At 41.0% G+C, this 17,984-nt stretch overlaps 1 protein-coding gene across 1 annotated transcript in view; it reads right to left on the reverse strand.

Annotated features, from left to right (window-relative positions):
• Window positions 1-336: 336 nt before the first annotated feature.
• The window catches only part of gabrb1 (gamma-aminobutyric acid type A receptor subunit beta1), a 43,315-nt gene continuing 25,667 nt past the window's right edge, over window positions 337-17,984 (reverse strand). The window contains 6 exon segments of the mRNA XM_071535497.1: window positions 337-558; window positions 560-679; window positions 2,046-2,293; window positions 10,342-10,494; window positions 11,081-11,215; window positions 15,249-15,331. Coding sequence (XP_071391598.1) covers window positions 337-558; window positions 560-679; window positions 2,046-2,293; window positions 10,342-10,494; window positions 11,081-11,215; window positions 15,249-15,331 — 961 coding nt within the window.

The following is a 17,984-nucleotide window of genomic DNA, read 5'->3' on the forward strand; positions in this document are numbered from 1 at the left end:
CTTAGAAATGCCATACCTTAACCGTGTCTTAAATTCCATATTAATTTGTCTAGTTCTATTTTGTATGGATGAGTACAGCAAAAAGTGAGAGAATTTATTAAATTATACTTCTCTTTTATATATATATATATTTATATATATATATTTATTTATATGTTGTATATTAAATTGTATTTACATTGAAAAGACATCCAGGACTCCTCTCATTCCGCGATAGAATTTATACAAACGGGCTGAATAGAATGCCCTTCCATTGCCCTCACTGTACAAGACCTAGCTAGCTTGATAAACAAATTGCTAGCAGCGGTGTTGCCACGCAGGCTCGCTATCGCCGCCCTAGTGGACATAGTAAAGCCAGTAGACCAGGTTGAAGAAGGTGAACGTGATGGGGAAGATGACACGAGACCACTTGTCTATGGCATTGACGTCTGTGAGGTCGGGGATCTTGACTTTGAGCTGCGAGGCCCTCCTCCTCAAGCGGCCCTTCTTGTGGCCCATGGGGCGGTCGATGGCCGGCCGGCCGTACAGGTCTCGGCTGGTCATCGGCTTGCGGTACTGGTATGCTGGCGCTGTCGTAGGAGAACATGGTGGCCCGGGGGTCATTGAGGGCGCCCATCATATCCGCTCCGCTCATCTCATTGGTCAGGTTGGTCAGGAGGATGTTGCCGTGGGCGTCGACCTGAGAAGAGACGTGGTCAGAGGTCAGCGAAACCCCAACAGACTGCAAACATCAATACATCACCCGCACATTTCTCAACACACTCAGCTTCACTGTGTGCCGAGCATTCTTCTATGCCAGTGGTTTTCAGTCATGACCCAAGATGATGCAGGTTCCATTCCCACCAACCACTACAGCACCACTACAGCAGCGGACAAGGTCAACATTCTGGATGTCATCCGAGTGGCCAGGAGAATGCCACAGGAACTTGTGCCTCTAGAGAAGAAATAATGCTCTATGATATTACCGATTATCAGATAAAAGTCATATCCTTAAATCCTGTTAAGTAGTTAAACAGCTTTACAATCATATCTTCGAAATTAAACTTTAGAAACTTTAGAATGTAGGCCTTTCTATCAGACAATAAGTTAAAAGTTTACATATCTGAAAAGTGTACAGAGGACTTTTGAGTTTGTTGGTGCAGTGGTCTCTGACTAACACGCCTTAATTAATCAGTGAAAACTGCCAGTGTTTCCCATACATAGGCTCAACTGTAGTCTACAGTACAATATCGGCACAGTCGCCACAAAATCAAAACTTAGTCAATGTATAGAAATTGATCTAAATCAATCTATAATGTGCCTAATGTGTGCATCACATCATGTCTCCCATTGTGAAAATGAAAGTGAAACTTAAAATTCCACAATTTGCTCCAAACTCGCATGTGTTAGTAACGGGATTTGTAAACATACTTTTTAATCTGAGATTTATAACACTACTCAAAGTGAACATGAGTGCAGTGCAGAGACTTCATTGCATATTGCCCCTGATCACCAGTTGGTTTCCACTGGACACACCGCTCTCACTGTAGGTAAGGACAAGGAATTCATCCTAAACAACCACCGTCAACCTGTGGGAAACACTGCTGCTGCTGTAGTGTTTGGTTGGAATTAAAACCTGTATAGTCTTGGGTCACAGTGACACATGATTGAGAACCACTGTACTATGCTAATCTAAATGTAATTTCCTTTGTTTTCTTATTTGTGAAAGGCAGACGTTACAGAGGAAACATTTCCCTTGTGATCACATTGGACATTGGTTGAGGATATCTCCAGTCTCCAGTTTATGGTTACATTTAGCCAAGTGATGTATCAACTTTCATGGTTATAGATATAATAATAAAGATGAATTCATTCAACACTTAGATCATGCACAGCTGCAGAAGAATGTATTATTCGTACTTCCTCTTTCTTCTGTTTACCAGAATCTGTATTTGCTTCCCACACAAAAGTCGAGTTGGAGATTACTGTTTTCTTTGCACTAAATCTGATGCAAGAGCCTGAGATATATATAGAAGTGTACCCTAAAGCCCCTGTCCCACCTGCACTTTGTTGCTTTCCAATCTGCTCTTGTTCTCATTGTTGGATTTAGCCGCCTTCTCCGCCACCTTCTTCTGCAAGTGGGGACCTCGACCGAAGAAGATGTAGTTGACGAAGGCGTACTCCAGCAAGGCCAGGAAGACGAAGACGAAGCAGCCCATGAGGTAAATGTCGATGGCCTTGACGTACGGGATCTTGGGTAGGGTCTCCCTCAGGTGGGTGTTGATGGTGGTCATGGTCAGCACCGTGGTTATACCTGAGGGAAGAGCGAGGGAAGAAGTGGAAAGACAAGAGGGGAAAGTTAGAAGAAAGTCCTGAGCATTAACAACCGCATAGCAGAGGGAACACCATGTGAACTACTTCTTAGAGGTGCAATAAGTACGATTTTACGGTCCCATAGCACGAATTACCATATTTATAAATGCCGGGGTTGATAGGGTTGTTGACCAATACCAATGAATCATCGATTACTTGGCCAAGTGCTGAGATTTCTGGCTTTCAAACTCACTGAAAGTTTGAAGACACAAACACACACACACTTCCAGCATCTTCAACTGTTCACCGATGTGAGGACGGTGCTGCGAGCGAGTGACCAGCATCACAACACATTCCATTCTCGAGTAAATATATTATGTTCTTCACCAGGTCTACGTTTCTGTTCGATCTCTGCCTAATTAGCTTGCTTACTCGTCTCGAATGTGAAAATATGACTATAATTTGAGACTTGCAGTAGCCAGAACGAAATTCCCCATTCAAACCAACAATAGGCATTTCTTTCCACACTCGTCCCATCTAATAGCAGTAATTTAGCCTTTGCATCAATTTCCAGATTTTAGGTTGAATCACAGTGTTGTTATGTAAGTTATGTAAGTTTATGATATTAGATTTTATCAATTGCCAGTGTCTAACAAATGAACACATTTTGTGGCATCTTAAGGCGTCATCACATAGTGTGCTTCTATCTCTAGTGCAGTGATCGGCGAAATTTTCAGACCACTAGAGGGTGACAAAAACAGCAACACATTTGTAAATAGACTCAAAAAGCCACTCCTCCCTCCCTCCCTGTCTCTATCCCAAAAACAACGTATACGCCCACTGCACTACAGAGGCCCGCAAAGGACAAACACTGCAAAGCACCATGCATAAAGACTAATAGTTAAGCTAAACATACCTAAGGAGAAGTCTCGCTGGTTACCACTCTTGCTTTGCCAGGCCTTTCTCCCGTGGAAGGTTAAACAGCGAGGGAGGAGCCAAGCTAGTTTAAAGAGTAACTAAACAGCACCCAAATCTGTGGTGAAGCTCCTCCCGGAGCATCCAGTAGCTATACAAATTTTTAATGGTGAAAAATAGGGTAATGAACTGGCCATCTGCTATTGGCTGGTCTTTGCACCAGGTGATGTCACCAAATGGTGATGAACTCTATAGAAGGTGACATCACCTGGCACAAAGGCCAGCCAATAGCAGATGGCCAGTTCATCACCCTATTTTTCACCATTAGGTGCTAGGCTTCCCCTCATATTTGTGTTTAGGGTTTAGTTACTCTTTAAAAAAATGTATAGCTATTGGATGCTCCGGGAGGATCTTCGCTCAGGATCATAATTTGACAACAAGCTTTAGAAAAGAGGTGAAAACAGCAACACAGCTGGCCAGCATGTGGATACTGGGTTATATCATTATGTCTCCACACAGCACACGTTAGTTTGAGGATTGGTTATAGGGCCTGATATCGCTTATTGCAGGTTTATTGCATTTTTGAAGGATGAGATGAGGAGGATTCAGAGAGGTGAAAATCATTGCAGCTACTTTAGAAACAGCTAGCTTGTTTGCTGTGGCTTTTGCGACTAAGCGCCAAGTTGCCACGTTGCTCCATAGGGTATGTGCAGCAGTTCTCTGGCCTGTGACACCAGGTATACACTCTTGTACCCTTCATTTTTTTTGGAGAATATCATTGTCTTTTATTTATTATCCTTCATACTATATGTTTATCCAGTGGATAAACCAGGAACAATCTGCACCGGTACACCGAACAAAACTAGAGTAGCTGTGGACAACATGAATGTTTATGAGCAGTTTCCCTTGGGGATTTACTTCTGGCACCGGCAGGGGGGAGTGATTACGTAGGCTCTCCCCTTCCCTATTGCTATGGTCTCAGGTCACAGTTTACTTAATGCCCCTTTAATGTACCATTACTGCTATAGAGAACAACACAACACTGATCATTAAGTTAACAGATCTAGGGTCCAGTAGTTCTTGAAGTACTTGAAGAGGTAGAATAAAACATGCATTTTTCCTTTAAAACAAATTTAACGTATTAATGTGTTAAATATACAAGCTATAGATAGAAGCAGCTGTAGTGCACTCTCGCTCACCTCTGCTTCACACACAGACGTGACCCGTGTAATGGAAGACTAATGGGTATTATAAACACTGGAATGGACGGGCCATTGACTTGATATGCCTCTCTCGCCTCAATAATTCAGCTCCTTCCAGAGGGCTAGCTCACAGCTAATGCACTCTATTGCCTTTGCTGTGGAATGGAGACTAATGATCACTCTCCGACTTCAGCGCTGTGCCACATCTGTGCTTCATCTGAGGTTTTGTGACCGCAGGATGGCCACGTGGTTAGAGCAGGGCTGCGTAAAGTGGGGTACACAGACCAAATATGGCCCTCCAAAGGTGCCCAGATGGTGAAAATATAGGTTATTGTATATATGGACTTGTTTAGTTTATGATTTTTATGTAAAAATCCAGCCATCTTATCAGCCAAAATCACAAGGTGGGGCTGTAAAGACAGGATAAGGGTTGGACTAACAAACCGCAAAAAGGCATTTTTCTTTCTTTTCACGACTCAGATTTCTCTCACACTTTCTCTCATGAGACTTAGAGATATGATAATACGAGCCTAGCTTCCACATGACCATGATTATGACTGCAGTATGACCAGACTAGGCAAGCAACTGAGGTTTTTGAGCGAGAGAGAGAGAGAGAGAGAGAGAGAGAGAGAGAGAGAGAGAGCAAGAGACCAAGAGAGAGAAATACACTGTTTTATAATGTAGTTTTAAAATTCAAATTAGGGGCGCACTCCAAAATTAGGTGCTCACTTCCCCTGCGGTGAGACCCCTATCCACGCCTGGAATTGCCAAGGTGGCTTTTGCATTATGACAAGCCGCTTTCTGCCTAATATCAGTGAGGATCAGTCAAAGAGTCTTAACTCAGCAACTATGCATTTCCCAAGGGCGTGCGGTATATACGATTCAGAAAGCACGAGCGGTTCACAACAAGGTTACGACACAGAGTAAAACGCACACACATTTATGCTGTCACGCCTATTCAATTTCACCCGGACAGCAACACATCATATTCTGCGCTTCTATCCAAGAATGCCATATACTGTTACAGGAGAAGTGTGGAGTTACACGCTCCAGTGGCGTAAAGCCCACCCCAGGCGCCGCACCATCACTGTTCCCCAGTAAAGCGTGATGGACTGCATAGCGTAAACACCGAGCATTAAACGTGACAGCAACAAAGGGCTAAATGTTTGGCAAATGCCATGAAAGCACACATCAGAACCCACATGAGCCATTTTGCTCCATACGGCTGTGTCGTCAGAAGATGCTAGGCCCTTTACATGGCTGGCCGGGGAGCGTATCTAGGTTCCCAGGGTCCTATGTTCCCAGGGTCCTATGTTCCAAGGGTCCTATGTTCCCCAGATGTATATGGCACATAATGGGAACATGACAAAGGGTCCTATGTTCCCAGGGTCCTATGTTCCCAGGGCCCTATATTCCCCAGTTCTACATATGTGCTCTCTCAGGGTCCTATGTTCCCAGGGTCCTATGTTCCCCAGTTCTATGACGATTTTTAGGACCTAGGACCCTGGTAACATAGGACCCTGGGAGAGCACATATGTAGAACTGGGGAACATAGGACCCTGGGAACATAGGACCCTTTGTCATGTTCCCATTATGTGCCATTTAATCTGGGGAACATAGGACCCTGGGAACATAGGAATGACTCCAGCTGGGGGTACTTCCACAGAGTATAGCTCACCATTGCCAGCAATGTTAAAAAACCCATAACTCTGTCTTTTGTCATTTTATGTTTCAACATAATAATACAGGTGTTATCACTGACATATCTTTCTGTTTTTTGTCAGACGACTGCGCAAGTAACTGTGATTGAGGGTGACAAAATGCTAACAGTACAGAAATTAGCGTTAGCCTTGGTTAGCCAGTTAGCATTTTGTGACCCTCGATCAAATCACTTTTTTTTTTATAGTTGCGCAGTCTTCTGACAACAGAAACACAAATAAATGTCAGTGACAACACCTGTATTGTGTTATACATTGTGTTGAAACACACAATAAGTGATCACAGACAGAGTTATGGGCAGCAGAAAGTTGGCTTTTTAACATTGCTGCCAAAGGTGAGAACCGAGCTTTACCCTGCGGAAGTACGGCAGCCATGTTTGTGAAAAAGGTCTATATGGGTGTGTCTAAAACACTATAAAAATGGCTTTGTTTGCATTTGAGGAGATGACTTGTATGGAGAGATGAGAGATAAATTGATGCAGCTCATTGCAGGCTCTGACCTCACGCTCAAGTTTGGGATGCACACCATGAATCAGAGGCCTCATCCGCTGGTAAAAAAAAAGGATACGAGCTGCCTGAAGCCGAGGCCACGTATTGAGGAACACAAGGACGCCGAGGTGTGTGTGTGTTCATGCATACACACAAGCTCGCTCATGTTGGCGTTACCACACTTGTGAGGGCATTCCACTGACCCAACCTATAACCTCTTGACATTAAAAGAAGATTCCAACCTACAGCACTTTAACACTGATAAAAAAAACAGCTGTTGGTGATGTGCCTTGAATTCCTAGGTCCATTTTGTTGTTTGATGGTGTACAATGGGCTACAATGGGCTTCTTTCTAGAGCCGCCATTTTGCACCAATGTTCAACAGTCATACAGGGAGGAATCCATCGACACTGACTGGAAAAACTCTTGCTCTTACTATGTATGATTATTCTTCTCTTCGCCTACATCTAAAACCAACAGCTGGATGCAACAAGTTTAGGCATATTCTCTGGGGGTTGTTGAAAGGCATTTTGGGAAATGTAGGAAATCACTAGCTGGAGTAGAACTAGACAAGACAGGTTGAGGGAAAGTGTGTTCACCAACAAAATAAATTACAACACTTCCTCAAAATAATTTCTGGAATGCATTGACCATCACAGACTGATGATAGGTAACAGTGTAAGAGTATCCAAGGATGGGTTTTACCTTTGACATTACAACTACATGCCCGACTGTACTCTTTTTCTATTTTTCACATCTATCCATACTGTATATACCCAAGGAGGGAGCCATCGCATCAGAACCCATCTATGTCCTGCTGCTTCTTGCCATACAGGAGGTGGTCAAGATTTCCTCTAAGGTTTTGAATGGGTCATGTTCAGACTCAAGATGCAAGTAAATACAAATAAACTGCAGCAACATCTTGAGGCTGTTTGGGCTTGTAACAACGCATTATGTAATAACTCGACAAACTGTAATAAATTTTCACTTCATTTTGTAATAACACCTGCATTTTGTAATAATCTGCCGCATTTTGTAATACACAGCCTGAACGCAATATGTAATAAATTTCCCCGTATTTTGTATTTTGTATTACATATTGCGATGGTTATTACAAAATACAGGAGTTGCACTTTTTTTTTAATGAAAATGTAATAATATGGTGCATTATGTAATAACCAACCAAAATGGATGTCTTCAACCCAATCCTTGAAATAGGCTTTTTCCCTTGAGAGGTCAGAATTTTTAAAATGGCACACCATGTCTCATAAGTCATTTTGTAGTAAATGTACTATGTACTACTATATACTATACTATACTATACTATACTATTCTATACTATACTATACTATACTATCCTATACTATACTATTCCATACTATAGTATTCTATACTATTCTATACTATACTATACTATTCTATACTATACTATACTATACTATACTATACTATACTATACTATTCTATACCATACTATACTATACTATTCTATACTATACTATACTATACTATACTATACTATACTATATTATACTATACTATTCTATACTATACTATTCGCAGAAGATTCTACTTGTATATTATAGGATATAATGAGGTAAATATTTGACTTTTGGACCCATAGTGCAATCGTATGGCAATAAAGCACCTGGATTATGCTGCATGAGCTGTTTGGAGAAATCTGATGGACATTTTCAGCTTTTTTTGGAGCTGTAAAAAGACGACCCTGTTAACTTCAATATTTGCCACTGACATGGGGTGAGCAGATAATGACTGAATTTCCATTTTGGGGTGAACTATTCCTTTCTATGTGGAGTTGACGTATTCTCCAGACTCTAAATTACACATAGGTACCAATGTGAGCGTAAGTGTGTTTGTCTGTCTATGTGTGTTTGTCTGTCTGTCTGCTGTGTGATGGACTGGAGACCTGTCCAGGGTGTTTCCTTGCCTTCTGCCCAATGAATGCTGGGAGAAGCTGCGAGACAAGATTTTGTAAAGCATGTTTTTATTCATATAATTATAATTCATGCCCCGAGGACATGTTGCCAATGTAATCTTTGTGCACTATCGTTCTAAATGGAACACGATCAAAGGTGTACTGTGTTTAAAGGCAATGCTTCAGCAGAAAGACATGAGAAGTTGAAAAGTCCATGGCCCTGATTTGCCACCATTTTGATGAGGAAGCACCAAAGAAACAAGGATTTGAATAAACTCATGCACAAATGGAGGCGCGGACAAAATCCTCACTGTGCACATCGATTAGTCCAACAACTCAAACATGCAGATCTCGATCCATGTAAAACCCATGTAACTTTACACAGTCTGAATATGGCCCTTCGAGAATAAAATGTCCCACTACCACTCTTTATTTTTTTAAAAGTTCATTATGATTTGGGGATTTTTTGAGAATGACTTTTTTACAGTCCGTGTATGAACGTGTGTGATAATGTCGATCCTCTCTGTACCCACCCAGAGTGGTGAGCGCTACATAACACTGTCAAGGGGAATTCACTCTGCCTTGAGGGCGTTTGGTTGGTACACACTCTGCCCTGAGGGTGTGTGCAAATGAACATTCAGCCAAGGCAGGCAGTGTTTACAAGTCGATACTCCCCCTAGAAGGCTGTGTGTGCATGTGCATTTAGAGGTGAGTGTACAGTAAGAGCCAAAGAGCTGTGTCTAAGCATGTGATGGCTACAGGGACTGGAATGTGAATCGGGCATTTTGCTCAAACACCCCAAGAACTGTACATTAAAGCAATATTCAACTTAGTTTTGTATTTACTTAGTATTTGACACCTGACCACCATGAAAACCAGAATATAAACTACTCATCAAGATCACCCCCATGTTAAAACTAAGTGGAATATTGCTTAGCAAGGTGCTCTATGAGCCTTAAACACAGCACTATTATGTTGGTTGGCTGACACAGAGAGTTGGCAAGAAGCAGAATCATCATCAGAATCATCTTCTAAAATGTATAAGCTTTAAAAATTCCACTTCAAGAACCAAAACAAACCCTCCCAAAAAAACAAGACAGTCCACATTTGTGTAATTGTAAACTCATGATGAACTACTCCAGTTGTTTTTAACTTCAGTAGATTTTCGCATATTGTCGTCAGCCATTCCTATTCAGGGTCACAGGGAAGGCAGGGAGACAACCCCGGACAGGTCTCCAGTCCATCACAGGGCTAACACAGATAGACAGACACTCACATCCCTACCTATGGGTCATTTAGAGTGTCCAGTCCAGCTGACTGTGGGAGGAAAACCCAGGAGAACATGGGGAGATCGCGTAAATTCCACACAGAAAGGACCGGAGCTGGGAATCAAACCAGGGACCTTCTTGCCTTTTTTTTTCTTGCCTTTTTTTTCTCATTTTGACACTTAAAAAAATTATGTTTTAAATGAAATTGTCAACATTTAGGTCAACATGGGTGTTAAAGCCAAGCTCAGGAGGACTTCCTGGTGTTCCAAACCAAGTATTTTTTCTCTATTTAAGATGGGGTGAGTAGATAAAGGTATATAAAGATGACAGTAGACACTGATTGGGGACAGATATTAGCTCTCAAATTGCCCCCTGCTCTTCCTCAAGAGGCCTTTTAACGCTTACCAGGCCATTATTGGAAACAGATTTTTTTTCCTTAATCGGCTGCCTAATTCAATGAAGATCAAGCAAACAAACAAAAAAATAGATATCCCCGATTGAAGAATTTAAAAGGCCACTGACCCAAGGCCACTCTGGCAGCCGAGGCGTCATAGTTGATCCAGAAGGAGACCCAGGACAGGATGGTGATCAGGGTGGAGGGCATGTAGGTTTGCAGGATGAAGTAACCGATGTTCCTCTTTAGCTTGAAGCTCAGCGACAACCGCGGATAGGAGCCTGCGAAAGGCAACACAAAGCACTGGCCAGCTGAAGACGACTGGACATGACTGAGCTCACTTCTACAGAAGAGGATTAGGGGCCACATGTGAAAAATGTATTTAAAGTCAGAATTCTGAGATTTTGAGATTGAAATCAGAATTCTGAGAATAAACTCAGAATTCTGACTTTAAACTCAGAACTCAAATACATTTTTCACATGTGGCCCCAATCCACTTACGTATATTTCAGTCAATATACCAGTAGATTAACATTTCTGAGAATAGAAAAATGGATGTTTAACAGTCTATAATGATGATGTAAGGCAAATTTGAAATTAACTTAAATTACTTAAAGACATACCTTGGCATTTTCAATTTTAGTCTCTTTTTCTTAACCAGGAACTTGTCATATTAAGTTGAAAAATGTTCTGTATTGGCATTTCAGTGAAAAAAATAAATAAAAAATCATATCCAGGGCTACTAGCAGCAAGCTGGCCCAATTTAGAAACTTTCTCCTACAGTGTGACAAGAGCCTGCGGGGAAGAAATGACTAAACTTCAAAATGTCAAAAGGATATGCCAAATGACACTGTAAGACACCGTTACCTGTCGCAAACACAGCTTTCTTGGAGAGGGTTTGGTAGTCTATGATGGAGAACTGCGGTAGCTCGATGTTCTCCACCCCGGTGACCGAGCTCCCTCCCTGCCAGTAGAACTCAATGTCATCGGTGGTGTATCCGTCTGGGAAGAGCAGGGGAAACACAACACATATGGCCTCAAACGGTGGCAGAGACAAGGATTTTGACTTTACAGTGAAAAAGTTTGTAAATTTTTTCACAAGTTGTTGGGCTTCAAAATGATTTTAAAATGAAATTATTTGAAATGTTTTGTCTGAATGATTTTTTTTCTGTCTGAATACAATGTTTTCTCTTACAAGGAATGAGAAAATTTTATATATTTTTATGAAGCTATAAAATTAAAATACCATATTTCCTCTAATAGTGGCCAGTAGTCAATTAAAAGCTGGATCTCCGATAATGTCCGGGGCCGTGGTCGACACGAACAAATAAAGGCCGGCCCCAAATACAGGCCGGGGAAAAAAACAAAGGAAAAAACAACGGTGGATACCGGAATACTCCTGGTGCCTGTTATATAATGTAACTGTAGTTTGTAGTAACGTACAAGTGCCACAAGATGGCAGTATGCCACAAGACGGCTCGGCCGGCGGAAGTCTCTGGAGCGTGCCGTCGTCGATTACCGTAATTATCGGTAATGCATTGCAGTAACAAAAAAACGGCTACCTAACGAACCCCAACAGAAGCAGATCAGAAAACAAGGAGGCTTCGTACTAAAATATGAGCAAATATACTTATCAAACAGAGGGAATTAGAAATAAAGGCCTGTCTCCAAGCCTGCTTCCAATAAAGGCCTGGTACCCTCTGCAGTTGAGGTAAATAAAGGCCCGGGCCAATATTAGAGGAAATACAGTAAATGAAAAATAGGGTGTGCAAAAGTAAGTATGCTCTTTAAGCTAAATTGAGTCAAAATTCAAAATTGTACTTATTCTGCCTTTTTAGCCAACAAAAGGTGATAACAAGTTTCAATGGAGTGGGATAGACTCAATGTCAGAAAACATGAGTGGGAATGTGAAATGTGAGGTTCACTCATGGATGGTACTGGGGTCCGGGTCGTCATGTTTCAAATAAAAAATAAAAAAATATATACAATAGAAATTCAACCCACTTTTGTCGACTTATGATTGTCGGCTGAAATTCACTAACAAATCGTGGCTCCGTCCTCGAAAGGGAACAAAAACGAGCATGACATCGGTAGTTGCGACCTTTTGAAAATAGGTCCAATACTAAATATAATAGAATCCCATGTCATGACTAATATCCTCCAAGTGTAAAAAGGGAAGAAATATTGGTAGAGTCTTTCTCAGAAAATTGTAATCTGGAGTAGGACAGTTTCTCTGTTGTCTGAGAGCATCTTCCATTTTCCCATTGGCTGAACTGGAACAGCAGTAACGCATTCCCTTTACTGTTTTTTCTGGCTAGTCTCTAAGCTATGTCTACAGCCTGAACCGGTATGAAACAGGCCTTCGCTGCCCTTTCAGTAATTAGACCAACTTAATTGGACGGGGCTCGTCTTCCTCCCCTCAGATTCCCCAGCTTATCTGAAGGGAGCTGCAGGATTTCAGGGAATTAGCTCCTTCTCATTACTGGATGGACTTCATCATGTTTTTGCCTTTTTTTTTCCCTCATCCATTTAATGTACGTGTGAGAAGACCGCGCAGATATCAAATCGGCCAGCAAGCTGTGGAGAATGACTTGTGAATATGGAGGATATGCTTTGAATAGTGAGGTACACAATCATAATCGTGAGAGCTAGCGGCAATTTATCTTTGGAAATGCTTTAAGATTAACTTCTTCCAAGGGGTTGTGTTAAAGGATACGTTCGTCAATTTTGGACCCTTTTTAAAATTTGTTTCTTACATACCTGTAGTACTTGGACCCACAGAGAATATTGGCTCCAGAGTCAGCTGTCAGTTGAAATTAGGGCTGAACAATTAATCGAAATTTTATCGAAATCGCAATGTGGCCCACTGCAATTTTCAAATCGCAGGAGGCGCAATATTTGTTAAAGGCGAAATGTGTGTCAAAATAGCATTTTAAATGAAATATTGTCGTGCTGCAGAGATGTCCTGGCCTACACATCATATTCTACAGACTTAAGAAAACATCTTTGTTTGGTACAGATCCCCGCAAAAATCACACCATAATCATTTGAATTTGTTTTTCAATGAAAATGAGAATAATGATGTGAAAATGATCATTCCCTCTAATATCGCAAATCATATCGCAATTGCAATATCAGTCAAAATAATCGCAATAAGATATTTTTTCAAAATCATTCAGCCCTAGTTGAAATGGCGAGCAACGTTGCCTCTAACAATGATGTCCAAATGGGTTTCGTCAAAATATCTAAAAAAAAAAGCCATTTGTAGGCTCCACAGGGGAGTTGAGGGTTGAGAACTATTTTTCTCTGCCGCAGCACAACCCTAACCCAAGTGCATTACTGGCGGAGTGATCTAGTTTTGGACGGTCAGGTCAGATTGCAAACAGTAGATTTGGACTCACTGTTAGCAGCAAGAGGCAGCTGACTCTGGAGCCAATATTCTCTGTGGGTCCAAGTGCTACAGGTATGTAAAAGACAAATTATATGTAGGTCCAAAATTGCAAAAATTTAAGAGGAAGACAAGAACACCTTTTTACAATGTTCATAGAGTGTGGACTTGCCGAAAGCAGACATTACACTTCACCATTCTTCAGATATACTTTTGGTCAGTTGATCCTGAGGAAAAGACTACTGTAAATCCAGTGGGCACCAGAAAAAAACAAAAAACAAAAAACACAGTTGCCTTGAACAAAGTCAAAACAGTTGCCTTGAACTTTTTATGTCTGTGATTATAATATTCTCTTTTCTTTTTATTATTGTTCTGCATGCTTATAAATGATCTCAATAACTTTGTAATTTCAATCTTATATTATATTATATTATATTATATTATATTATATTATATTATATTATATTATATTATGTTTTTAGGGTGACTCTGTAACATCTGTCCAGGGACTACAGATGACAAATAGCCTCTTGGCTAACTCTGGCGTGTTTACAGCAATGTTTATTAATGTGCACTGCCCCTGTTAAATAAACCAACAAATAAATAAATAAATTAATAAATAAATGTAAGGATTCCCTGCCCCCATAATAATGGTTTTAATGTCCAGGGACCAAACACACCTTGGATCCGCCTTGGGCCCCGGTAACCATGAAGAGAATAAGTAGCACACTGTGATGCAAATGACCTCGACACAAGTATTACACCCACTCATTACACACTAATCTCCCAACATATTATTGTTTTTATTATGAGTGCAATTACAGTTTAAGCTAAAAAGAATGCACAGGTATTTCCCCATGGGGTCTGTGAACACAACGTGATGTTTCATCACAAGCTAGTCGTCCAGAGGGCACACAATGACTCGAGTGTGTGTGTGTGTGTGTGTGGACTGTGCGGGGGTTGATTTAACTATGCATGCAGGTAGTATCTATTATTCAACCGAGGCACTCCGGCCAAGTCTGATTGAACAAGAAATGCCAGTTCGCATTAGTCGGGCGTAAAGTGCTGCGTGACCTCAGCGTCTCCGAAGTCTCTCCTGCAGAGACTTTGGAGGAAAGCGCGTTCTTCTTACCTGAAGTCACTGCTGTGCGGGGCGAGGGACAAGAGGTGGAATAGGTTGGCGGAAAGGCGGGATCATGCCAAGCTATTAAAACCTAGATGGAAAATTCCAACAACCCCCCCCCCCCCCCCCCAGTGTGGCTGATTAAGTCTGCGCGCTTAAGCTGCGTGTTAATTAGTAATCATATTAAAATACAATGGGCCAATCAAGGCGAGGCGTGCAGTGTCACCGGCTTGGAGATAAACCTCCGGTGTGACGTCACCTCTCTCTCACTTCCTCACATACACGGTGAAAATTCAAATTAAAACAGCTCTGGGAACAGTTTTGAACCGATGTCAGAAAGATATTTAGGTCTAAACTGTAATTTTTGGCGCTATATTTACACGGGTTTTCAGTGTTGGCGGAGGACGCCGCGTTACAGAATGTTTGGTGCTCAAGGCGAGAGTTTGGACTAGGACTACGGTTGTCCATGCACACTCACACACTCACACACTCACACACTCGCACTTGCACACAGTGCCACTCACAGCTTTCTATTTCCAAGGTGCAGTTCTGCTCGTCCAGCGGATATCGGCGCAGGTCCATCATGCAGGCGGCCGTGGTCGTGATCCTGAGGAAGACAAAGGGTTCATGTTCAAGATCTGAAATACAATCCCAATTCATCACACAGAGAATAACATTTCACAATTAAAGCGATATTCCACTTAGTTTCAACATGGGGGGTTATTCGGTACTTGACCGCCATGAAAACCAGAATATAAAACGACTCAACAAGATCAGATGCAGCTGGACGAGTTTGTAGCGTTCGGATTTTTACTTTTACTATATGAAAAGAGACTGAAAACTGTCATTTAATACAAGTCCAATGTTTTAGATCATAATTCCCCCAAATAGCATTTTTATTGATAGAAAAGAATGTAGTGGAGGGATACCATTGAGGAGAGATAGTTCCTGTTTGGGAGACCAGATCTACTTTTATTCTAAAATACTAATTTTAGTGTAAACCAAGAATAAAAATGCAAAATGATGACGGACCCAAGACTGTTTTATTGTCTAAAATGTGGGATCTGATGTTGAATCTGTTCACAAACGTGTTAAATGTCAGTTTTCTGGTTATTTTCGTGGCTCTTTCAAATGAATGGGAAGTAAAAATCGGAACGCTATGGTAACACTTTACAATAAGGGTCACTAAGTTAAGGGTTACTTAATGCTTAATAAGGGTTAGTTAATGTTTAATAAGGGTTAGTTAATGCTTAACAAAGGTTACTTGATGCTTGATAAGCATTAACTAACCCTTAATTAACAGTTAACTAATGTGTAATTTACAAATGGTGTTCATGTTAACTAAGGTATTCCTTTATACATTATTTAATAGTTTATAAAGATGACTATTAAATAATGTATAAATTAATACCTTAGCTAACATGAACACCATTAGTAAATGATTACCAGACACATTAGTTAAATGTTAATTAAGGGTTAGTTAATACTTATTAAGCATTAACAAACCCTTAACTTAGTGACCCATATTGTAAAGTGTTACCGTTATATGGTATAAATTCTGGTTATGTTAAAAGTAAGTGGAATATTGCTTTAAGTATGCCGTTAGATTACATCCAGAAGAAGTGTAACGAAATCATAACACGCACTATAATATAATACGCACAATTCAGATGGACTCTAGGAGCAATTCAGTACACAACGTCACATCTCCAGCAATCAAGTTTCAAAATAGAAAGAAACACTCATTTCCTTGTGATTAAGGGAAAAAGGTTGACTTTGTAAAAGGAGGAAAAAATGAACAATACTGTCTAACCCCACACACACACACACACACACACTGAATCCCAAAGCACACGCCGTACCTCCTCAGCCTTCAATCACCCAAATCCCTTTACGCCTCGACTGGAACCGAACTCTCTGTTTCTCTCCCATAATTGCCTTCGTACCGCTTAAGTCATGACTGTGGCCCCCCCCCCCCCCCCCCCCACTTTGAAATCCTCCATGTTTCTATCTTAATTACAACTACGAGTAATTAAGAATTAACGCTAAAATCCAGGCAATCGGGCGACTGGAAAATCCGTGACTTCTTCACTTTGAGGTCTTCCGTTTGAAGGAGCGCACTTCAATTTGACGATTTAGGATTGAATTAGCGGTTAGAGTGATTTCATTTTTTTTTTTTTTTTGTATTTTTTGCATTGCTGAAAGCCACCAACAGTTCCTGGCAAGGCATGAGAGGCTGTGGTCATGTACTATATCCCAGTGACTCTCAACCTTTTTCATATCGATGAGATTTTGTCTCTTGGACCCAAATCTGAGAATATTTTTATTGTCAGATATGATTTTGCCCTGAATTCCATGACTATCTGTACTCTAGGTAGAGAGATAACAGTGAAACTATGATCAAAACAGTCATTCTAAAATGACAAAATAATGAAGTTTAACAATTCATCAATTTGCTGGGGACCCCCTGGAATGCCCTCAAGGACCCCTAGTGGTCCCCGGACCCCACGTTGAGAACCACTAGCCCTAAAGGACCCCTGGTGGTCCCCGGACCCCACATTGAGAACCGCCGCTATATCCATCCCACTCATTTGGCCCCCCCTGGACAGAATAAGCTCAAGGTTATGGCCACATACAGCTGCATGTGGATTATGGGCTTGTTGCATCGTCATCCATCATCATTTGTTTAAAACAGCAAACACAATAAAACCTCATCCCCAGCTAATCACTGGGAATAACCCTTTGGGCATATTAACTTTAATGTGCAGTGATGGGAAAATATGTTCTAGTGTTTATGGACAAGGAATTTACTTGTTGACATGCAATTACAGGCATTTAAACTGCAAATTTGGCAGCACAGAGGATCCAGAAACAAGTCTTTGCACGTCCATCATACAGTAAGAGATAATGCATGCACACCAAAATGCTCTGCACAATTTACTATGCAATGAAATCATAGGGAACTCTGACATGTGATCTTTTGCAGAACTGTTGGAATTTTATTTTCTATATTTGAGGTTCATCTGGGGCCACGGTGCAATATGTCCCAATAGATGAAAGTGGCATGAAAGATGGGAGAGAGAGAAGGGATGAACTGCAGCGAAGTGCATAATCCTGATTTGAAACATCAGTGTCAGTGTGTACTATAAGCTGTATCTTACATGCCTATATATTAATATAACTAGATCATAAATATCAATAGATTTGAATTAGAATAAATGTTCTGACACTGCTGTAATTCAAGGGATATTAAGTGATAT

The sequence above is a fragment of the Centroberyx affinis genome, unplaced genomic scaffold (assembly GCF_046629955.1).
Source record: "Centroberyx affinis isolate AG114_WGS23_722 - 3 ecotype Tasmania unplaced genomic scaffold, CSIRO-AGI_Caff_v1 ptg002724l_1, whole genome shotgun sequence".
Lineage (NCBI taxonomy): Eukaryota > Metazoa > Chordata > Actinopteri > Beryciformes > Berycidae > Centroberyx > Centroberyx affinis.